The sequence below is a fragment of the Plectropomus leopardus genome, chromosome 8 (genome assembly GCF_026936395.1).
Source record: "Plectropomus leopardus strain MGB_pleo_1.0 chromosome 8, ASM2693639v1, whole genome shotgun sequence".
Classification (NCBI taxonomy): domain Eukaryota; kingdom Metazoa; phylum Chordata; class Actinopteri; order Perciformes; family Serranidae; genus Plectropomus; species Plectropomus leopardus.
In genome coordinates, this window is record NC_142183.1 from 3,977,518 (window position 1) to 3,999,982 (window position 22,465).

At 37.6% G+C, this 22,465-nt stretch overlaps 1 protein-coding gene across 2 annotated transcripts; it reads left to right on the forward strand.

Moving 5' to 3' along the window:
* Positions 1-251: 251 nt before the first annotated feature.
* Positions 252-19,584, forward strand: matr3l1.2 (matrin 3-like 1.2). 2 transcript variants are annotated; one of them, XM_088080760.1, is made up of 22 exons: positions 252-461; positions 2,317-3,296; positions 4,721-4,782; positions 4,863-4,901; positions 5,666-5,763; positions 5,928-5,983; positions 6,550-6,666; positions 6,752-6,877; positions 7,191-7,439; positions 8,194-8,318; positions 9,912-10,281; positions 11,396-11,599; positions 12,469-12,562; positions 12,803-12,819; positions 15,040-15,162; positions 15,531-15,659; positions 15,872-16,000; positions 16,100-16,230; positions 17,008-17,281; positions 17,391-17,523; positions 17,724-17,839; positions 19,106-19,584. In XM_088080760.1, the coding sequence occupies exons 2-22, from the start codon at positions 2,517-2,519 to the stop codon at positions 19,166-19,168; spliced, it is 3,435 nt and encodes a 1,144-aa protein (XP_087936886.1). In that variant the 5' UTR covers positions 252-461; positions 2,317-2,516; the 3' UTR covers positions 19,169-19,584. The 2 variants fall into 2 exon arrangements, with proteins under 2 accessions (XP_087936886.1, XP_087936887.1); XM_088080761.1 differs by having other exon boundaries at positions 2,320-3,296.
* Positions 19,585-22,465: the final 2,881 nt, after the last annotated feature.

A 22,465-nucleotide genomic window follows, 5' to 3' on the forward strand; every position in this document is an offset into this window, starting at 1 on the left:
TCACTGAAAGATGAAATAGTTGTGTGTGTCTCATTTGTTTATGATTAAAACAAAACAAACAACAAAACCGCATGATATGAGAAGCAGCTGGCCCCTTGGTATTTTCACATTATTTAATTTGGCCCCCATTCAAAATAGTTTGGACACCCGTGTTTTATCCGATTTCTTCCAAAGGTGTCCTGAATGCAGCACTGTAGTCCCCTCGGACACACCGTGGATGAGACACACACGCCCACTCAGAAAAATTAAATGTAGCACGAAAAAAAAAGAATATTATACTCCTACATACACGAAGTCTGGGCGGTGTGTGACTCTTAGTTGATTGACAGACAAAGATAAAGCAAGAGAAAATTTAAAAACACAACTCAGCAAAACATCGCGATACTTCATGATTTACATCTCGTACTGCAGTTGGCTAGCAGGCTTAGTTAGCTATCAACTACGCATGAGAACAAGCGAAGGTAAGAGCCTTCATATTCACTGAATATAAACTGCATGATACACACTTGCAGATAGTACTCGGCGCTGTGTAAAATCTGCACATTAGAAACATTGAATTTAAGTTTTAAAGCACGTACGATAAGAAGTAGCATAAACATGTAGGAATCAGGTTAACGTCTGTAGCCGTTAGTGCGTGCTACAGTTAGCCTCCGCTGTGTATTCGGGCCTTCGGATTAACGTGTCTAATTCAGTAATTATCGGTTTTATCTGTTGCGCAGCCAATGCATACTGTCTTGTATAAATGTATATTTTTTAAAAAACATGTTTGGAGTTTTTTGAGTCCCGAAAATTCAAATTCGGGGTGAATATTAGCGAGCTAGCACCCCTAGCTTAGCTGCTAGCATAGCAGAGGTTTCGTGCTGTTCTTCATTCAAAATGTGTGGTGCAAATTTGCAGATTACTGATTTAAAGTTCAACTGTGCGATAGTTTTAGTGGTGGAGTGTAAATAAGTACATTCACGTCAGTACTAATTCGAGGTACTTCGACGTAACTAGTTTATAATTAGTTCATGTTATGCTAATTTATTTTTCTACTTAACAGCTTAGAGATAAATATTGTTCCTCATACTGTATGGCTGCACGATGTGCAAATAAATAAGTTAGTTAATAATAGCGAGATAAATGTAAAAAACGATGCAGTTATTCTGGCAGATGTCAACGACTTCAATTCTTTTATTTAAGAAATGTTTTAATGATCACAGTGTGGTATTACTTTTACTAAATCCTTTAAAACTTTATCAAATTGGCTTGCTTTCTTCCAAAACATGGGAGGAAGGTATTGAGTAACAAAAGAAAAAATAAGTAATGAATAAGTAAAAAGTATAAAGTAAGGCAAATTTTAAAAAATGAAAAAAAAGTATGCAACAATCAAACATCAACAAAACAAAAATCCAAATAAAAAAATAAGGCGAACAAGGCTTGGAAAAGGTGCTCTATGAATATCATAATTCTTTAACATGATTTAAATCATATATATAATAATTTCAACTAATAGCATATGACTTTGAAAAGACCTTAAAATTGTATTAATTGTTAATTGTTTCCTTTGCTGTTTTCTTTGTCCTTATATCGTTTTCCATAGGTGTTTTTAAAAATAATTTTCTCATAATATTTTGCAGTCTGTGAAACTTTAATTATCAAGGTGCTTATTGCCTTTTTCCCACATTTATGAAAGACATTGCCCCAATTTGCTGAGGGGTCAAAGGTTAAAATACTGAAAGGCTTCTTAAATCAATACAAAAAGTGATGTCGCCTCAGCTTTCAGAGGGACAGGATCTGAATACTTCTTCCACTACTGGAAAATACTCATTGTGTCTGGTTCACCATCATGTCTTTATGAAAACTCGAAGGTATAACACAAGGTCACCTTAAAACTACTTTGTACTTTAGACCATTTCTCTCCTTTCTTTCATTGTAATTGGACATTTTATTCCTTCATATTCATAAAACCTTATCAAAAAGCGATTCATATACAGGTGTATTTTATTTATCGCACCTCTCTTTCAATATTTTACACCGGTTCTCAGAGTTTCTCCTTTTTCAATGAGGATGTTTTCATCACACTCTGTCTGCATCATTATCTCCCTCCTGGTCTGAGGTGAATTTTCAGTCTTTATATCCTGTTCTGTCTCCTTTGTTAGCCCTCTTTTATTGCCTTTCATGTTCAAGTAAACCCAGTTTACATCTGCTCAGGTGACTGTTAATGAATCAGTCCTTTTCTTCCATTTGCTGTACATGCTCAGTGCCTCTCCACTGGCTTCTGTGTTCTTAGTAGAGGCAGCGTTTGAAGAGTGTCTCTACCTCATTTTGTTTCAGCAGAAACAAGACATTCTTCAAAGAAGAGGAGTTCCCCTTCGCTTTAAACAAGTTTACTCTTTGCACAAGACATTAACTGACATTAACTTTCCCCAATCCTTAAAAAATTGACACTTTTTTGCCTCCTGCTTTGCACTTTATCTTGACTTGCCTGCACTGACACATTTTGAAGCCAGACAGCAGCTACACTTTGCGGCATCATGTCTCAGAAGTCGCAGTCAGACGGAGGTCAGAAACACTTCGCTGTGGGTCGGGGGCTCCTGGCTGCTGCAGAGACCTTGAACTACAGCATGAATGAACAGCGATCCAGCCGGCAGATGGGGGGCATGGCCTCAGGTGTGGGGGTGGGCGGTGGTATGGAAGGCCAGGATGGCGGCTCTCAGATGTCCCGCCGCGGCAGTGGAAGTCATTTTGGCAACACCATGAAGCTGTTTGCCAGTTTGGGACTGTCGCCGTCCGACCTGGACGCTCTAGCTGAAATGCCTGAAGAGGACATCAGTGTGGAGACATTGCCGCACATCCTCATGCAGCTCAAGAGCCGCAAAGGAGATGCAGCAGAGCGGCGGGCAGCGTCCTCCATGTCTTCTGACAGTGGGTTTAGAGGCGGAAGGGACAGCTGGGATGACGTGCCCATGGGGAGGATGGGTGGTGCTTCTCTGGGTACAGGTTCAGCCCGGGCCCAGCCCTCTGCAGACTTTGGGTTCAGTTCGCTGCAGGACACCACTCCCAGCCGGGGCTTCGGCATAAATTACAGCAGCAGCAGTGGCGGAAGTGGGAGCAGAGACAGGACGTATTCTGAGCTTTCCCAACATGATTCCTACAGCAGGCTCGGCATGGGGGCACCAGCGTCCGACTCAGTCTTTATGCAGAGGAGGATGGGCTCCCCGTCAAACGGAAAAGTCCAAGACTTCTTGGGAGTCACGCCCTCCATGTTTCCCCATGTGTGCTCTCTTTGTGACTTTGACGTTCATTCCACTTTGGTGAGTACCGTCCAGCCTCATTCCTCTTGTCTTCTCGGAGTAACTTTGAATGTTTCAGTTCAGACACCGGAGCTCAGCTCAGGTCTTCTGTCCACTTCAGTCAGTGACAGGTGGTAATCATCCCCCATGTTTCCAGTCACTGGATGTCCAGTTTGCATCATGTAATTTCCTTGTTTTAGATCATCTTATAGCATGTCTCAAATTTCTTACACCAACACCTTAAGCTCTGCTGCATTGAATGGTCAGATTTTGGTTTCTTCAGTCATCAACCAAACATCTTAAAGGAGTAGTCCACCCAGAAATTCTCTTCACGTCATTATCTATTGACTCTTATGTCAGCATTCACTGGCTGGATAATGTATTCACTTTGTTAATTACACATTTTTACACCTGGAAGTTAAACAGAAAGATGTCAAAACAGAATTCAACTTTAATGTTAAAAAACGCTGACCTTGTGCATACATGATGTACCTCAGAAGTACATTTTAGTCTGGAAGTTATCTCCATCAGGCCCCCAGAAAGTGCAGTGGGCTTTGAATCCGATTTTCGTCGTGGTCACACAATGGAATTACACCTCCTGGGTCCATCATGTGATGCCACTGGGCCCTCCAAACTTTCTCCCATAGACTTACATTGGTAGAGAGATGAGAAGAGATTTTTTTGAGAGCCACAACCCCTGTAAAATAACTACTGTCCCTATCAGGATTTGATCCTTTTGGCCAGATAACATTTGGAAAAGTCTAGAAGAGCTGCAAGATTAAATCATTTCATCCCCATTCAAGTTAGCGGAGGGTTAAATTGAAGTCGCCAGAAGACTTCTCTTGTGCTTTTGTTCTATGGGCTGGTAATGTGGAGGCAGTGCTGATCATCCAGGAAATAAGGGAGAAGCCACTTCAGAAGCCACTGAGCATATTTCACAGGTATGAAGAGGGCTCCGCCACAAATGCTTTATCCAGATCGTTTAATATATCAGTGATCTCCACGAGAATCATTGCAGCCCAAACTGACTCACCTGGCAGCTACCCTTCTCATCCCTTGCTCCGGTCTGAAAAAACAAAACAAAACAAGGGGCTTTGCTTCAACCCATATTTCCCAGTTTTATTTACAGTGGCAGGGAAATTGCCATTGTCACATTTAAGACGTTAAGACAGAGCATATTCCCTTTTTTAATAAAGTGGACATTTGACTGACATAACTGAATACTGAATAATACATTTTTTTCTGTTATTTTTTTTTAATGTAATAACACAGTCAGGACTTCTGTGTGAGAGAAGGATGGACTAAAAGACCCAGTGCTTTTTTTCGCCATAACCTCTCAGAGTTGGCCAAAGCTTTAATATTTGGGTGAACTATTCCTTTAACATGTATTGACTTGGGGAGAAGCGGCTTGTTGAGCGTCAGTAATTGTGTGTTTGAATCTGCAGGAGTGGAACCAGCACACCAATGGACTTCGACATGCTGAAAACAGACGACTGCTGCTCGACATGTAAGTCACTGACACAGTTTAAACATCACAGAGAACTTTGTACTTTTTGGAGATATAATATTAGTAAATGTTCTTCCCAGGTATCCAGAGTGGGACCCTGGCATGTCATCAGGCAGAGGGTAAGAGACACTCACATGAACTTCAGCTTCCAACTTCAGTGTAGTTGAACAAAATTTTCCCAAGTTTGGGTCTTTTTCCACAACAGGAACTTAACTTTGGGAATATGAATTGCTTGTGGTTTCTGCTGTATATTAGTCTCTACACTGTCAAAGTTTTGAACTTGTGTGTCGGCTCTGCTCAGGAGGTAGGACAATAATGGATTTCGACATCAGATTGCTATTTTTAAATGACGAGACTTGCTACAAATTTTGGGTGTGCTTACCACTGCTGCTGTAAGTGGATAATGATGGAGACTGTGCCGGCTGTGCCGCAGCAGCTGATTAAGTTGAAGGAGTTCTTTTTTAAACCCAAAGACAGGTGAAAGCGCTGCATTTAGGTTTAATTTGAGGTACAACTGATGAACCAGTAATTGGATTTAAATGACGTGACTTGACCTGAGACGTAATGTAACATTATAGGACCCATCACTATCCATGGCATTAGTTATTACAAAGCTGCAGGAAAGGCTGCCTGAACGCCCTGAAGTCTGTTTTCATCTTGTTGCACTAATTAATACATTGTTTATGCTGTCAAAAAGGAAAATTTTTTAAGTGTTTTCTCAGTTATGCTTGACTTCAGCTGAGCAAGTTGGCATATATCCACACGCAAATTATCGTCCATTGTGCATGTCTAACGTAACTTACCGCAACGCATAAAACTTCAGCGTAAAACTCCCAGCATTTCCGTTATGCTTGATAACTGACAGCTGGTGTCTTTATTCCAGTCGGGGTCTTCTGGACACCCCCAACCTGTCTGCAGGGCTGCTTGGACCTGCTCCCATGTCTTCATCTCAGACAGGAGGAGGGATGTCCTCCAGCTGGGGTAAGAGACTACACAGGGATAACGTTATTATTATTACAGAGAATGATCGTCACTACCTCCCCTTTATGTGTTGTGTCACTCTAATGTGTCCATTGAATGTAAAGTGGGAGATAAATATGGCACAAACAGTAATGATGTAAACACTTGGTGTGTTTGCGTGTCAGGAGGAGGTGGAGGAGGTCCTGGTCTGTCAGGAAAGAACCAGATGGGACAAAATAAGGTCAGTGTGTGCTCTCAAAAAGTTTCATCCAAACACTGCATGGTATGCATATCAAATGATCAAAACAACCCTTTTTTTACTTACTTGAAAACATAGCAATAAAGAAAATTTTAGCCAATTAAAAAAAACATCAGTGTAAGTATTCGTTATATTTGAATATTTGCTCTGCCTTACATCATACACTAACCGCATTTTCAGCATTTTCACATGACATAAACAAAATAAACGATATATGAAACAATTGGCTTTTATTCAATTTTTATCATCAGACGATGTATTATCATATTGCACAGCCCTGCTGTGGGGCATCAACTAAATGGAAGTTTGAATCATTTATTTTTTCTGCTTTTGGGGCTAAAACTATATTATATGTAAATACTTTTACTGTTTTTATCTCTGATAATGTGGTTATTATTATTATTATTATTATTATTATTATTATTATTATTATTATTATTATTATTATTATTATTATTATTATTATTATTGAATCAATAAACAGCTGATGATCAACGGTGGTGTGCATTTAAAATATGACGCTGAAGTGAAATGTTGTGTGTCCGCAGCTGAGAAGCAGAGTGGTTGTGGTGAAGTACGACAGGAAGCCTCTCAGCAACAAGACTCTGTTCGCCTTCACCGAGCCGTTTGGCTGCCTGAGGGAGCACCTGGTCCTCAAGAACAAGGTGGAGCCGCTGATTCAGCTTCTGTCGTCTTATTTCATCAAACATCATGCTGGGAGTTTGTCTGACGTCTTTGTGTCTCCATCAGGCCTTCTTAGAGATGAGCAGTCACGAGGAGGCGCAGGACATGGTGAACTACTACGAGCAGAACCAGGCGTCTCTGTACGGCAAACCCATCAACTTCTACCTGTCCAAGAGGCTGCTGGTCATCGAGGTAACGGCGACTGTCCTCACACTGTGACAAAGTCTAACTGCTTCTGAACGTCTGTATTAATAACAGTTTTCTTGCTGTTTGACCCTATTTTTGTATTTGAATTTCATTTTTTAATTCTATTTTTTATTTTAAAACTTTAAAATAATTTAGTAATTAATTTGACCTTTTATGTCTTATCTCTCTACTCTTTTAATTTAAATCTGTATACTTTATTATGTTTTACATTTTATTGCTCAGTGAAGCACTTTGAATTGTTCTGCTGTGCTATATAATGATGATGTGCTATATAAATAAAGCTGCCTTGCTTTGCCAGAAAGCAGACCGGTCTATGGACAGGGCAATGGACAGGTCGATGGACAGGTCGATGGACAGGTCGATGGACAGGTCGATGGACAGGTCGATGGACAGGTCGATGGACAGACCTGTCAGGGACATGAAATGTCACGGCAGCCAAGTGGTTTTCTTCTCCAATCTTCCCAGAGAAGAAGAGAAGAAGAATGAGCTTCTGACCATCGCGGGACGCTTCGGCATCGTGGAGAAACACCTGTTCTTATCAGACCAGGTAAACTGATGCAGAGGTTTTAGAGTCCTGCACTGTTGAGATAGTTAACATCTTTTTTTAAATGGTCCTTTTTTAGTTGAATTATTCAATAATTTTCATTACATCACTGCTGTTTTTATCCATATTCACTAAAGCTACAGCCAAGTTTTATTTTCATAATTTACTAATCTGCTAATTTACTCAGGATTATTTATTGATATTTTAGTCTAGAAATTGTAATAAAAAAAAAAAGTAAAAAATGCTGTCTCATATCATAAACAACAAAGAAAATCATCAAATTCTCACTTTTATGAAGCTTGAACCAGTAAATGTTGATATTTTTGCATGAAAAATGACAAAAAAATGTTGGGAATCCGGATTTTATTCAAAAATTCAGAGTAGTTAAATACAGTAGTACAAATTTGTGTGTGTTTTTAAGCAGAAATATCCCTCATGTAATCCTCTCCCTACTCACAAAGGCAAATAAATAGGATGATAAAATAACACTTTACTATTAAGAAAAAAATATAATTGAAGAGGTAATTAAATACAATATAGAAATAGATTTTTTTAAACCTGATAAAATAATAATAATAATAGTTTCAGAAATAATACACAAAAATACACAAATAATAGAAAATATATATGTTGCACCTATAAAGTAATACACAACATCAACCATGTCAAGCTGACCCACTCTAGTCAAATGGGCTCGTGTTTGTAGAAAGATGTTTAGTCTTTTTGAGCTAATTCTGTCTCTGCGTTTGTTTTGCAGGCGTTTGTGCAGCTGGGGACTCCAGAGGACGCAGAGATGCTGGTGAAGTATTACAGCATGAACCCGCTCACCATCAGAGGAAGACCCATCCGCCTCAACATCTGCGCCAAGTACAAGACCCTCAAGTGAGTGCAGACACCTTTTATAATACTAATTATAAAGTTTGTAGAGCATTTATAAAAAAACGTTAGAAAGTGTTGTACACTTAACACTACAAAACAGGCACAGGAAAAAAAACAACACAAAAGAAAAAAACAACATACAAGAAAAATGCTAGAAAAGCAAAAAATACAACACAGAAGAAAAATAAAAAGTCTGTGGTTCCCATGACAACACCGACCACTTTGTGTTACTGAGAGTCTGAAAAGAGAAAAGTGGAGAAATCAATGAACCCGATAGCAGGTTTTAGCTACAACCTGGAGACAATGCCTGCAGCACGTGTGCATCGCTGAACCTCCTGTATATTTTTTCGGCGCCCATGTGAACATCTTAGAGCAGCTACACTGACTGTGCAGCACGGCGGCTGGTCAGCTGCAAAACATCCAGAGAATCCCGCCGATCTGACTTTATTCAACTGTTCACACAGTAATTATTTTACTCGTTCAAGTGATTGCTGAATACTCAATGTTCCCCGGACAAATACTGAATTTTGAAAAACTGCTTTTAGTTTTTATGCTGCATCCACGTGGAACATCTTACAGCGTACATTCAGACTCAACACATTTGTTACGATCGGCCAGTTTAAAACTGATTACCAATTACTTTGCTTTTGAATGTAGCTGTTTTTAACAGTGTTCGGCCTGTTGTTTGTTCTTTCTTTGTGTTGTCCGTGCTTATGACATCATTGAAAATTAGGGCTTTGCCTCAGTGATCCCTCGAATTTTAAAGGTTGTTTTTTTCTGTGTGATGTGTGTAGTTTTCAGCAAAAATAGACAGTAAAAATGTTTTTTAAGTAATCATATTGACATTATACCACCTTTCACTGCAGTTTAAATGTCTATATCCATCACAGACATGAAACAAAATATATAAGAATGGAAGAAATATTTGGGGTTACATGCTACTAACAGTGCAGTAGCTTGCTTGAATTCTAGCTTTTATATCTTGGAAATACATTAGTTACAGCAACAGGCAGCTCTGCAGTGCTGTCTGTGTGAACAACGCACGTGTGTGAGCCGCAGTACTTCAGTGAGATAGCCGTCACGCACTGCTACCGCAGGCAGTGTGACCGCGTGTTTGTAGTCAGAAAATGTGTCAGAAAGAGAGGTTTCCTGTTTTTAAGTTTTCTTCAAAGTAATCCAGTGATAATTTGACTAAATATAAACAATTATAGACTTGAAGCTAACAAACTGAACCAATGGCAGCGCTATACTTTCTGTTTACACCCCCCAGAGCATTATGGGAGCTGTAGTTCCAGAACATACAACATGATTATGCCCGAAATTAAAGCAAACCAACTTTTAAAATGAACAGTATTTATGTAGTACTATCAGTATTTTTAACATTAGTGGAACTCAGAAGGACTTAACATGTTTCTTATATCTCTGACACTCTGTGCATGAATACACTAATGGTTTCTGTGTTAAAAATGTGAAAATGTAAAATTTTAAATCTAACACATAACTGAGCATGTTTGATCTCCAGATGAAGAATAAAGATGACAGTTTTGTATTCATACGTGAGTAAAGATCTAACTGAGCCACACTTCTGTGTTTCAGTGTGAACCGTAGACAAGGAGGTGACAGTCGAGGCCAGAGGAGCAGCGGAGCACAGACCACTTCCTCCAGCTCTGGATCCAGAGCTTCATCCAACCCCCCCAGGACCTCCTCATCCAAATCCTCGTCAACCTCCAGGTCCAGAGAGGAGAAGAAGAAGGAGGAGGAGCACAAACTGAAATCCGAGGAGAAACCTGTTAAAGAAGAGGAGGAGGTGTCAGGAGTGATGGAAGGAGATGAAGGAGGGGAAGAGGAAGAGGAGGAGGAGGAGGTAGCAGATGGAGATGCAGAGATGGAAGAGCCAGGAGCAGAGAGGGAGGACTCTGTGAAGGAAACAGTGGAGAAGTCTGAGGAGGTACAGCAGGAGGAGGAGGTGAGAAAAAGAAACAAACCAAAGATTGGAGGGTCTGACTTTATTTGAGTCACATTAGCAAACTAATGAAGTGATGACAGGAAAAATGCATTTAACATTTAAGGTAACTCCTGAATTTAAAAGTTAAAAATATAAACAGAAGAAGAATTTCACATAAGTGATATTAATTAAAAAGAAAAAATAAATACATTGCACACAGGTTATATTAATAAGAAAGAATAAAAGTGAAAAAAGAAATAAAGATGAATTAATAAAGTGCACATATGTGATATTAGAAAGAACAAATAAAGTAAATAAATGATTCAAAAAATATATATAAAATACAAATTAAAATATTGCACAGGTGATGATTCGAATGAACTGAAGTTAAACACTGAATAAAGTGAAAATGAATTAATTGCACACTGCTGATATTTATTAGAAGTAAAAAATAAACTAAAATGAAAAACAATTAATCGCACATAGGTGATAGTAATTTTATTCAGTCATTCATTTTCCGTAACCGCTTGTCCTCGCAAGGGTCGCGGGGGGCTGCAGCCAATCCCAGCTGTCGATAGTAATTTAAAAGAAAAAATAAAGTAAAACAAATACATTGCAAGTGGGTTATATTAAATAGAAAAAATTAAATAGAAGCAAAAAATAAATACATACAAGTTAATTATATTAATTAGAAAAAAATAAAGTTAAAAAATACATAAAGGGAAAAAATGCATTGCTAGCATGTAGAAAGAAAAAAAATATATAATTTTTTAAAAAATAAATTGACCAAGAAATTATGCCACTGTGATTACATGTTGAAAGTCTTTGCAGATTAGAGGAAAAGTATTCTGTTTATTGAATTTTAGTAATAAATTGGTAAAGTTGTCATCATGTTTTATTCTTTTATCTGAGATTTTTTTTTATTAAAAATGAAGTCCTTTAAATTTTTTAAAAAGTAGCTCCTCATGTAGTATTTTCATGTTTTTTGGATGATTTGTATGGGAGGCAGTAATTGAAACAGCAGGAATGTTCTGCAGTTCTCTTCAGATATCACAGAAACGTGTTCCCCTTAAACACGTTTGTCTTGTTATTATCAGTGTTTGGCTCGTACATACGAACATTTATATACACGCAGGTTCCTCACGGTGATGATGTCACTGATGACACACCTGGAGATGTGGGCGGGGCTGAAGCTGAGGCCAAGCAGGAGGCGGAGTCGAAGGCACAGACGGAACCGACGGAAACAGACGCTTCAGCCGAAGAGCACGAGAACAAAGAAGAACCGAGTGCAGAACCAGGAGAGAGTTCGGAGACAGCAGAGGGAGATGTGCCTGCAGAGGTGATTCGCTGCTTCATTATACTTAAAAACATAACATTTTATTTACATGGAGGCATGATTTATCCACATCCTTAAAATGTCTTCCAAGTTTTTGAATTCAATTTTTTTTTTTTATTTGAGGCCATGGAATATCTTAAAAGGTCATATTTTTAATCGTGTTATTTTCTGAGATGGCACCCAAACTCACAAGAAATCACATCGAACCACATGAGTTAATGTTACATTAAAAAACAAAAAAAAGAGGTGTCAGAAGGTATTAAACTTTGGAGACACTGGCGTTCATGTTTGTATGTAAAATGCCAGATTTATTGTGTGTGTGTGTGTGTGTGTGTGTATATATATATATATATATATATATATATATATATTTTATTTTTATTTTATTTTTTTTTCTATGTCCCCCTTTTTTTTCCATTTTACTTTGTTAATTTTATTTAGTTTTATTGTCTATGGACCCTCCCATGAGTGGAGTCCTTAATAAAGTTTTGAATTAATTTAAAAATTGAATTAAATGTTGCCTCTTGGCAGCATCTGAGAAGCTCTTTTGCTCCCGATGGAACTAAAACATGAGTCATTTTTAATTTTGTATTACATCCATCAGTTTTCTGCCACTTTTTAGGTCCAGGTCACAACAATCTAATTATATCATAAAGATTTGTTGTTATAGTTCAAATGTTCCAAAGTTCAGACATAACTTTGTTAACAGCTGCTGCGAAAAATCTCAACTCAAAAGTTCATTTACTAGCTGTTACAGGACCTCATTAGTGGACTAAATTTCCCTTATTTTTGTCCAATTTTCGTAAAGAAAATTAAAAAAATAGTTTTGTCTAGTGCTGAACTCTGACCATGTTTTGCTTGTTGTCATTTAGTTTGATCAGGACTTCCTGGAGAACATGGAGGACTTTGTGACATTGGACGAACTGGCAGAAGACGAGGACGAAGACGGAGACTCCGACACCATCGGTACCTGATTATTTACACCAGAACGAGATGAATTATTACTGATCTGAATCTTACACTCAGGGATCTGTAAAGATGTTCTAACTATACAGACATTCGATGTAAACATGCTGGGTCAGAGAGTGAAGAGCTTTTATGGAGTCGGGTTGATATTTTTAGAAGCAGCTGCAACAGGTGCCGAAACTGAAACCTGAAACTAACATTGACCTCTCTTCATGTGTTTGTGTTTCTTCCTCTCTGCAGACAACTCGAGGAAAGGGGTACGTATCTGTAGTTTATCACATCTATTGTTCTGTCATTCCCTTTGAATTTGCATTAAAAATCCACCTTTTCTTCTTCATAATTCAAGTCAAACATCAACAGACATAAAACATATTGATATCATTCTCTCATTCATACACTTCCTGCAGATATCATTACTTCTGAAGTCCATCCACAATAAATGTTCATAAATGCAGGTAGAATTCATAAAGACAACTTGCCTGAGAATTATCTTTTTTTTGAAAGATTTTCTTCAGTATCAACATAATCAAGTTAAAATCGTCCGTTCATTCTTTAATAAAATGCAAAAAGGAGCTGCTAACAGATCAATCAACACACTTTTAATAGCGACAGTTTGACTAAATGTGAACAAATTATTTGACTTTTTTCGACATACTATACTATTGCCTTTTAGGCGATTTTTGGTCATGCTAAATTATTAAGTTTTTCTTTGTTGGCCTTGATTCCCACTTTGTATACTATAACGTGTCTCTACAAGTTATTCTAAATGGTTTTCAGCCATTTTTAGGAGTGGTAAAAATTGGACTTCTTTCGACATACTATACTAATGCCTTTTTTCATCATCTTTTGGACATGCTAAATTATGAGATTTTTTGAGTTTTCTGGCCTTTATTTCTACTTTTTATGCTATGAGGCGTCTCTACAAGCTATTCTAAGTGGTTTTCAGCCATTTTTAGGAGCAGTCAAATTTTGACTTTTTTCGACATACTATACTATTGCCTTTTTCGACAATTTTTTGGACATGCTAAATTATGAGGTTTTTGGCCTTTTTCGGACTTTATTCCCACTTTGTATGCTATTACGCGTGTCTACGAACTATACTATGTTGTTTTCAGCCATTTTTAGGAGCGGTCAAAATTTGACGTTTTTCAACATACTATACTATTGCCTTTTTGGCCAATATTTGGGTATGCTAAATTATGAGGTTTATGGCCTTTTTTGGCCTTTATTTCCACTTTTTATACTGTAATGCGTCTCTACAAGTTATTCTAAGTGGTTTTCAGACATTTTTAGGAGCGGTCAAAATTTTACTTTTTTCGACATACTATAGTATTGCCTTTTCGGCCAATTTTTGGTCATGTTAAATTATGCCCTTTTATTATGGCCTTTTTTGTCCTTTATTCCCACTTTGTATAATATGACGCGTCTCTATAAGTTATTCTCAGTGGTTTTCAGCCATTTTTAGGAGCGGTCAAAATTTGACTTTTTCGACATACTATACTATTGCCTTTTATTACTATTATCGCCCATTTTTTTGGACATGCTAAATTATGAGGTTTTTGGCCTTTTTCAGACTTTATTCCCACTTTGTTTGCTATGACGCGTCTCTACGAACTATACTATGTTGTTTTCAGCCATTTTTAGGAGCGGTCAAAATGTGACTTTTTTCGACATTCTATACTATTGCCTTTCTGGCCATTTTTTGGCCATGTTAATTTATGAGGTTTTTGGCCTTTTTCGGACTTAATTCCCATTTTGTATGCTACGGTGCGTCTCTACGAACTATTCTATATCGTTTTCAGCCATTTTTAGGAGCGGTCAAAATTTGACTTTTTTCGACATACTATGCTATTGCCTTTTTGGCCATTTTTTTGACATGCTAAATTATGAGGTTTTTGTCCTTTTTTGGCCTTTATTCCCACTTTGTATACTTTAACGCGTCTCTACAAGTTTTTCGGCCTCAAGTTGTTGCCCACAGCTACATTACGCTTCCTTTTTTGTATTCCCCAAAGAGAGATGAGCAAGGCTAAAGTGTTAGAAAATTCTTGCTTTAAACCCTTTCTATTGGTATGCATCAACAAAATGCACAAATCCAACTGTTAAAGTGAGACGACACAAAATATTATCAGGGTAAAGCCAAAAAATAAACACTTATAGACAACAAAAACCTCAGTTTTTCCTGGATATATTATTTATTGCAGAAAGTTGAATCAGATTTGGCTGTTCAATACAAATATTTGGTGATTCATTTTGTTTTCTATACAAACTTTTAAAGTTAAATGCGGCTCTGCGCGATGTTCAGAGTGACAGCAGCATTCATGTCAGATAGTGCACAAGATGATGGTGCTGAAGACGAGTCCTAAATGTGCGACAGCCGTCGTCTACAGTTCTTAGTGATAAACAAAAAGTGAATTATTACCTCTGAGATACTGTAGAAGCCTGTAAAGTTGATGTTTAGTTTTCTTTTTCCTCGTCAGGGTATGAGGGTGGTTAACATCGTCGGCTTTAGACGAGGTTACAACTTCATGAACGAGCTGCAGGCGCTCGCCAAACCTTTTGGGAAAGTGGTCAAACACCTGGTGCTGGACTTAAGACCTGAGGTACAACGAACGTCAGACTGCACGTTTTTTACAGTTTTATTATAAAGCAAACTGTCCACTGCTACACCTTCATATTTTTACTTGAAGTGATTAAATTTCAGCCGATAATCAGAGCTGTAGCTGAATTCCTTACTGATATATTGATTGTCCGACATGCATTGGTCAGCTGTAATCTTTACATTCCTACTTTAAACACTTTGACAGGCTTTAATGTCCTTCCCAGCTTCAAACTTGCTGAGTCACATTGTTGTCTGGTTTATGTAACTTTTATTTTTTGATTAACCTGTTTATTCTCGTCTTTATCTTCTTGATGTTAAATCTGAAAGACTCCATGACAATAAATGTGTTTGTCTCTCCTCGCTGAGCAGGCGTACTTTCAGTTTGCCACTGAAGAAGAAGCTCGAGCGATGGCCAGCTTTTACAACGGTAACATTCAAGCGTCGGTGTGCGGCCGACCGGTGAGAGTCAGTCACTCCATGACCTACCCGACCATCCAGGTGAAGACCTCTGCTGTTACCCTTAAGTCTTAAAATAGTCTTCAATACCGGGTAGCTTTATATCTTAAGGTGGCGTCAGTGAAAAACACCAAGAGTTTAGAGAAGACATCATTCTTAAGTGGACACGTGTAACCAGTTGTGATGTGTGAAACTGACCGAATTCTTAAACGTTTAAACGTTGGGCAAAATCACATTTAGATTTTGTTTTCCAGTGTGGCTCCAGCAGGGTAGTTTACATCGGTCAGATCCCCAGCAGTAAATACTCAGACGCCGCCGTCCTGAAACTGGCCGAGCCGTTCGGGAAGGTCAAGAAGTATTTCCTCAACAGGATCAAGAGAGAGGTACAGAACCAGAACCAGAACCCGGACTGACCTGAGTCCTGGAGACATTTACCTGCAGCTGGTGCAGATACTTAAACGTTCTCGTGTTTGTGTCTTCAGTGTTTCATCGAGATGGAGAAAGCCGATGATGCAGAGAGAATGGCTGAAGAGTGCAAAGTGAATCCACCAAAGTTCAACGGGAAACGTCTGACGGTCTACGTCAGCAGGAAGTACAGACAGCTCAAACACGGGTGAGTTTCTTTCTTTGTGTTAAACTCCAGCTGCTCTAAATGTCTTGTTGGTTTGTTGATCGGTGAAGTTGCCTGCTGAAGGTTCAACTAAATCTAAATCATTTATCTCAAATCTCACATCTGACATTATCAAAGTGCACATACTGTATGTTGTACTTTGACTTTTTTGATGACATTTTTAGGACATGCTCTACTTCAGCTCCTTTTATGACACTTTTCAACATACTAAACTGACTTTTTTGACATGGAAAAAGTAAAGTCCTGGTGTAGTATGACAGAAAATGTCAGTATAGTTTGTAGAAAAATGTCCTTTAAATGTGTCATAATCTCATTTAAAAAAGCTTTATTGTATTTCAAAAAAACTCATAAAAGATTCATCGCCTACTAATATGTCAAGAAAAGTCATCAATAAGTTTTAGTATGTTGGAAACGTCCTATTGTAGAACATGGAAAAATGAAATAAAGTCAGTTAGTTAGTGCAGTATATTAAAAAATGTCACAGTATAGCATGTCAAAAAACATTATTTAAAAAAATCATAGTGGAGTATGTTGTAAAAAGTCAAAGCAGTATGCCAAAAAATGTAGAAAAAAATAAAAATAAAAAAATCACTGAAAAAAGTCATAGTATAATATTTTTTAAAAATGTCATGAAAATAGTCAAAGTATAGTGATGCCAAAAAATGTCAATACAAAAAGTCCAAGTAAAATATGCCCAAAAAATGTCATAGAACAATTTTTTTGCTGAAGCAAGCTCCGTTGAAACTGTTGTTTGGTCAGACATCAATGTCCAGGACCAGCCAAGAGAGAAAACAGCAGCACACCACCAAAATCCTCCAAACAGCCCGAAGAACCTCCAGCCAAGAAATCCAAGGAGGAGAAGAAACCAGAGGAGAAAGAGGAGGAGAAACCAAATGAGCAAGAAGAGAAAGAGGAGGAGCAGGTGGAGGTGAAAAAGGAGGAAGAAATGCAGAGCTGTGATGAAAAGAGGGAAGAAAACTCGGCAGAGAAGATTCCTGAGGTTCCCGATCAGAAGGAGAAGAGTTCCCAGGAGGTGAGTCACAGCGAGATTCACGCTGAAATTATATATTTTATTTATTCATAAAAAAAGACGGATCCAAAGGTTACTGTTCATTTCATTTTTTTATTTTTTGTTTTTGCAGGAGGAGCAGATGAAGCAAGAGGAGGAGACATTGACCAATCAGAACGGACAGACTGAAGCCCCCCCACCGGTTGAAAACAAACCCACAGTGGCGTCTTTGCCGCTGCCCCCCCACGACCCCGACAACCCCATCGGTAAGAAAACAGGATGAATTTTTGTTTTTACATGATGTGATGTGGCTCGTCGTCTTCAGCAGCTCCGCGGTTCAGGATCCGAGGACTGAAATCTCCTCTCGGATTCTTTTACAGTTTCTCTATACTCAGTGAGGAGAAGCTCTTATTCTGAAGGTGTTCTGGGGGAAGAGACCTCGTTGTTAATACTGTTGTCATTTCAGGTGTTGAACATGTGAAGATGGGTTACTACTGCCGCGTCTGCTTTCTGTTTTACTCCAACGAAGAAATGGCCAAGAAAACTCACTGCAGCAGCCAGGCGCACTACGACAAGCTTCAGGTGAGACCCGGCTGCACCCGCACCTGACTGTGCCTGCAGCAGCACCCAACCCACATCCGACCACACGCCAGACACACACGATGACCTTTTTTTGGACATTTTTTTTAGTAAAACTGATTTTCTTTATTTTCCAGCATTTCTCCAAACATTTTTTGACTTGTTATACCATGACTTTTTTCCGCCATTTTTGGTAATTTGAAATACTATATTATTACTTTTTCAGACATTTTTCTGTACTGTACTATGACATTTTTTGAACATTGATCAACATATTATGACCTTTTTTTCAGCAATTTTGGAAATACCGTGTTATGACTTTGGACATTTTTTGACAGACTGTACTTAAGTTTTTGTTTTGAACCACTATATTACTTATTAACTATACTATGACCTTTTTACAGACAATTTTTAACATACTGTACCATGACTGTTTTTGGACATTTTTGTTTGTTTTTGTTTTTTCATTTTTTGACATACTATACTAGGATTAGGATTTTTTAATGACATTTTCCTAAAAAATGTTTTGACATTCTATGCTAAAACTTTTTTCAAATTTTTTTTGCTATACTTTACCTTAACTTTTTTTCCCCCCAACATTTTTCCTGCATTTTTTGACACACTATAGTGTGACCTTTTTTGGACATTTTTCTAAATATAATACTATGGCGTTTTGGCATTTTTTGACATATTGTGACATTTTTTCCGATATGTTTTTGTCATACTATAATCGGACGTTTTTCTGACATTTTTCATAACATTTTTTGACGAACTACAATTTTTTCTTTATACATTTTTTTGACATACCATACTTTGACTTTTAGACACACTATCTATCCTACGACGTTTCTTGTACAGTTTTTTATTTTTTAATTTTTCGACATACTCTACTGTGACTTTATGTTCCAACACCTTTTGGCATAATCAACCATGACCTTCTCTTCTGATATTTTTCACCATTATATACTAATACTTTGTTTTGGAATGTTTTTGCCAACATTTTTCAAGAGTCTGTACTATCACTTTTTTTCCCTAACACTTTTTACAACTTTTTTCAAAACACGTTGACGTTTTGGGACATTTTTTAATACATTTTTGACATGCCACTCACGTACTCATTCACATCATTTTTCATTTTCCTGTCTGTTCATATGCTGATATTTAATGTATAATGAAGACGTCAGAAACTGCAAAACTGCACATGTAAAACTAAAACCACGTCATAACAAATGAAGGTAATCTCACATTTCCTCCTGCTGTTTGTCTCAGAAATATCTGGAGAGGGAGCAGGCCAAAGCCGAGAAGAAGAAAGGGAAGAAGACAACTGCATAGAGGACAACTGCATAGAAGACAACTGCATAGAGGACAGCTGCATAGAAGACAACTGCATAGAAGACAACTGCATAGAGGACAACTGCATAGAAGACAACTGCATAGAGGACAACTGCAAAGGAAACACATTTCAGACTGACAATTTCACCCAAGAGGGATAATACTGCGGCTTGTGAATTTTTCATTTGAATGTCAGAAGTCGCGGTTTAGTGCAGACTTGAGAAGTCTCGAGGCCGTTTTGGTGACGACACTAAAAACTGTAAACTTTGAGTTTTACAAATGGACACCCTGAGAGGTCGAACTATTAATCCTCACAGAGAAGAATCTTTCAGTGTTAACGTTGTATTTGGCTTGAATTTTTATGTTCACTGATTATTTGGATGTTTTGTAAAATAAACCAGTTTTCTGAAATTCAACTTTTGAGTTTCTAAACTGTTAAGTCATTTTATACTTCTTCAAAATCAGTAGTTTTTCATGAAATCGTGAACAACACTAAAAAACTAAAAACTACAAACAGCCACTTTAATGTATCTTTCCTCACATTAATGTTATTACTTTTTGCTGATTAAAACGGGAATGACTCATTCCTGATGATTTACAGGTATTACCACACAATGGTGTCCTCGAGCAAAGCACTAAATCCTTCACAAAGAGTAAAAATACATGAGATTTTTAAGAGCAGAAGTTTAAACAAGGAAAAACAGAAAAGAGGAACCTGTAAAGATTTGTCGGTAAAATTAAAAACTTAACTCGTTCATAACTTCCTCATCAGCAAAAACTACGAAGAAGGACAAAGTAATCGAGGAATCTAAATGAGCCATTTTTATGACGTCAAAAGTTGACTTTTGTTGATGCATGCGGTTTTTGGACATTTTTTTGGACTTCCAAAGTTATTATGTTTTTCGACTTTTGTCGACATTGTAGGCTATAATGCAACTCTGCAAGTGATGATCAGTCATTTTCAGCCATTTTTGCGACATGTCAAAATTTGACTTTTTTCGACATACTATACTATTGCCTTCTTCAGCCATTTTTTGGCCGTTCCAAAATATGAGGTTTTTGGCCTTTTTCGGACTTTATTCCCACTTTGTATGCTATGGTGCGTCTCTACGAACTATTCTATGTCGTTTTCAGCCATTTTTAAGAGGTCAAAATTTGACTTTTTTCGACATACTATACTATTGCCTTCTTCGGCCATTTTTTGGACATGCTAAAGTATTAGGTTTTTGGCCTTTTTCAGACGTTATTTACCACTTTGTTTACGATTACAGGTGTCTACGAACTATTCTATGTCATTGTTAGCCATTTTTAGGAGTGGTCAAAATTTGACATTTTTCGACATACTATACTATTGCCTTTATTGCCCATTTTTTGGACATGCTAAATTATGAGGTTTTTGGCATTTTTCAGACGTTATTCCCACTTTGGTTACAATGACGCATGTCTACGAACTATTCTATATCGTTTTCAGCCATTTTTATGAGCGGTCAAAATTTGACTTTTTTCGACATACTATACTATTGCCTTCATCACCCATTTTTTGGACGTGCTAAATTATGAGGTTTTTGGCCTTTTTTCGGACTTTTTTCCCACTTTATATGCTATGGTGCGTCTCTACGAACTATTCTATGTCGTTTTCAGCCATTTTTAAGAGCGGTCAAAATTTGACTTTTTTCGACATACTATACTATTGCCTTCATCGGCCATTTTTTGGACATGCTAAAGTATTAGGTTTTTGGCCTTTTTCAGACGTTATTTACCACTTTGTTTACTATTACACGGTTCACGAACTATTCTATGTCATTGTTAGCCATTTTTAGGAGCGGTCAAAATTTGACATTTTTCGACATACTATACTATTGCCTTCTTCGGCCATTTTTTGGCCATTCCAAAATATGAGGTTTTTGGCCTTTTTCGGACTTTATTCCCACTTTGTATGCTATGGTGCGTCTCTACAAACTATTCTATGTCGTTTTCAGCCATTTTTAAGAGCGGTCAAAATTTGACATTTTTCGACATACTATACTATTGCCTTCTTCGGCCATTTTTTGGCCATTCCAAAATATGAGGTTTTTGGCCTTTTTCGGACTTTATTTACCACTTTGTATGCTATGGTGCCTCTCTACAAACTATTCTATGTCATTTTCAGCCATTTTTAGGAAGCGGTCAAAATTTGACATTTTTCGACATACTATACTATTGCCTTCATCGCCCATTTTTGGACATGCTAAAGTATTAGGTTTTGGCCTTTTTCAGGCGTTATTTACCACTTTGTTTACTATTACACGTGTCTACGAACTATTCTATGTCATTGTTAGCCATTTTTATGAGCGGTCAAAATTTGACATTTTTCGACATACTATACTATTGCCTTTATCGGCCATTTTTTGGCCATTCCAAAATATGAGGTTTTTGGCCTTTTTCGGACTTTATTCCCACTTTGTATGCTATGGTGCGTCTCTACAAACTATTCTATGTCGTTTTCAGCCATTTTTAAGAGCGGTCAAAATTTGACTTTTTTCGACATACTATACTATTGCCTTCATCGGCCATTTTTTGGACATGCTAAAGTATTAGGTTTTTGGCCTTTTTCAGACGTTATTTACCACTTTGTTTACTATTACACGTGTCTACGAACTATTCTATGTCATTGTTAGCCATTTTTAGGAGCGGTCAAAATTTGACATTTTTCGACATACTATACTATTGCCTTCTTCGCCATTTTTGGCCATTCCAAAATATGAGGTTTTTGGCCTTTTTCGGACTTTATTCCCACTTTGTATGCTATGGTGCGTCTCTACAAACTATTCTATGTCGTTTTCAGCCATTTTTAAGAGCGGTCAAAATGTGACATTTTTCGACATACTATACTATTGCCTTCTTCGGCCATTTTTTGGCCATTCCAAAATATGAGGTTTTTGGCCTTTTTCGGACTTTATTCCCACTTTGTATGCTATGGTGCGTCTCTACAAACTATTCTATGTCGTTTTCAGCCATTTTTAGGAGCGGTCAAAATTTGACATTTTTCGACATACTATACTATTGCCTTTATCGCCCATTTTTTGGACATGCTAAATTATGAGGTTTTTGGCATTTTTCAGACGTTATTCCCACTTTGGTTACAATGACACATGTCTACGAACTATTCTATATCGTTTTCAGCCATTTTTAGGAGCGGTCAAAATTTGACATTTTTCGACATACTATACTATTGCCTTTATCGCCCATTTTTTGGACGTGCTAAATTATGAGGTTTTTGGCCTTTTTTCTGACTTTTTTCCCACTTTATATGCTATG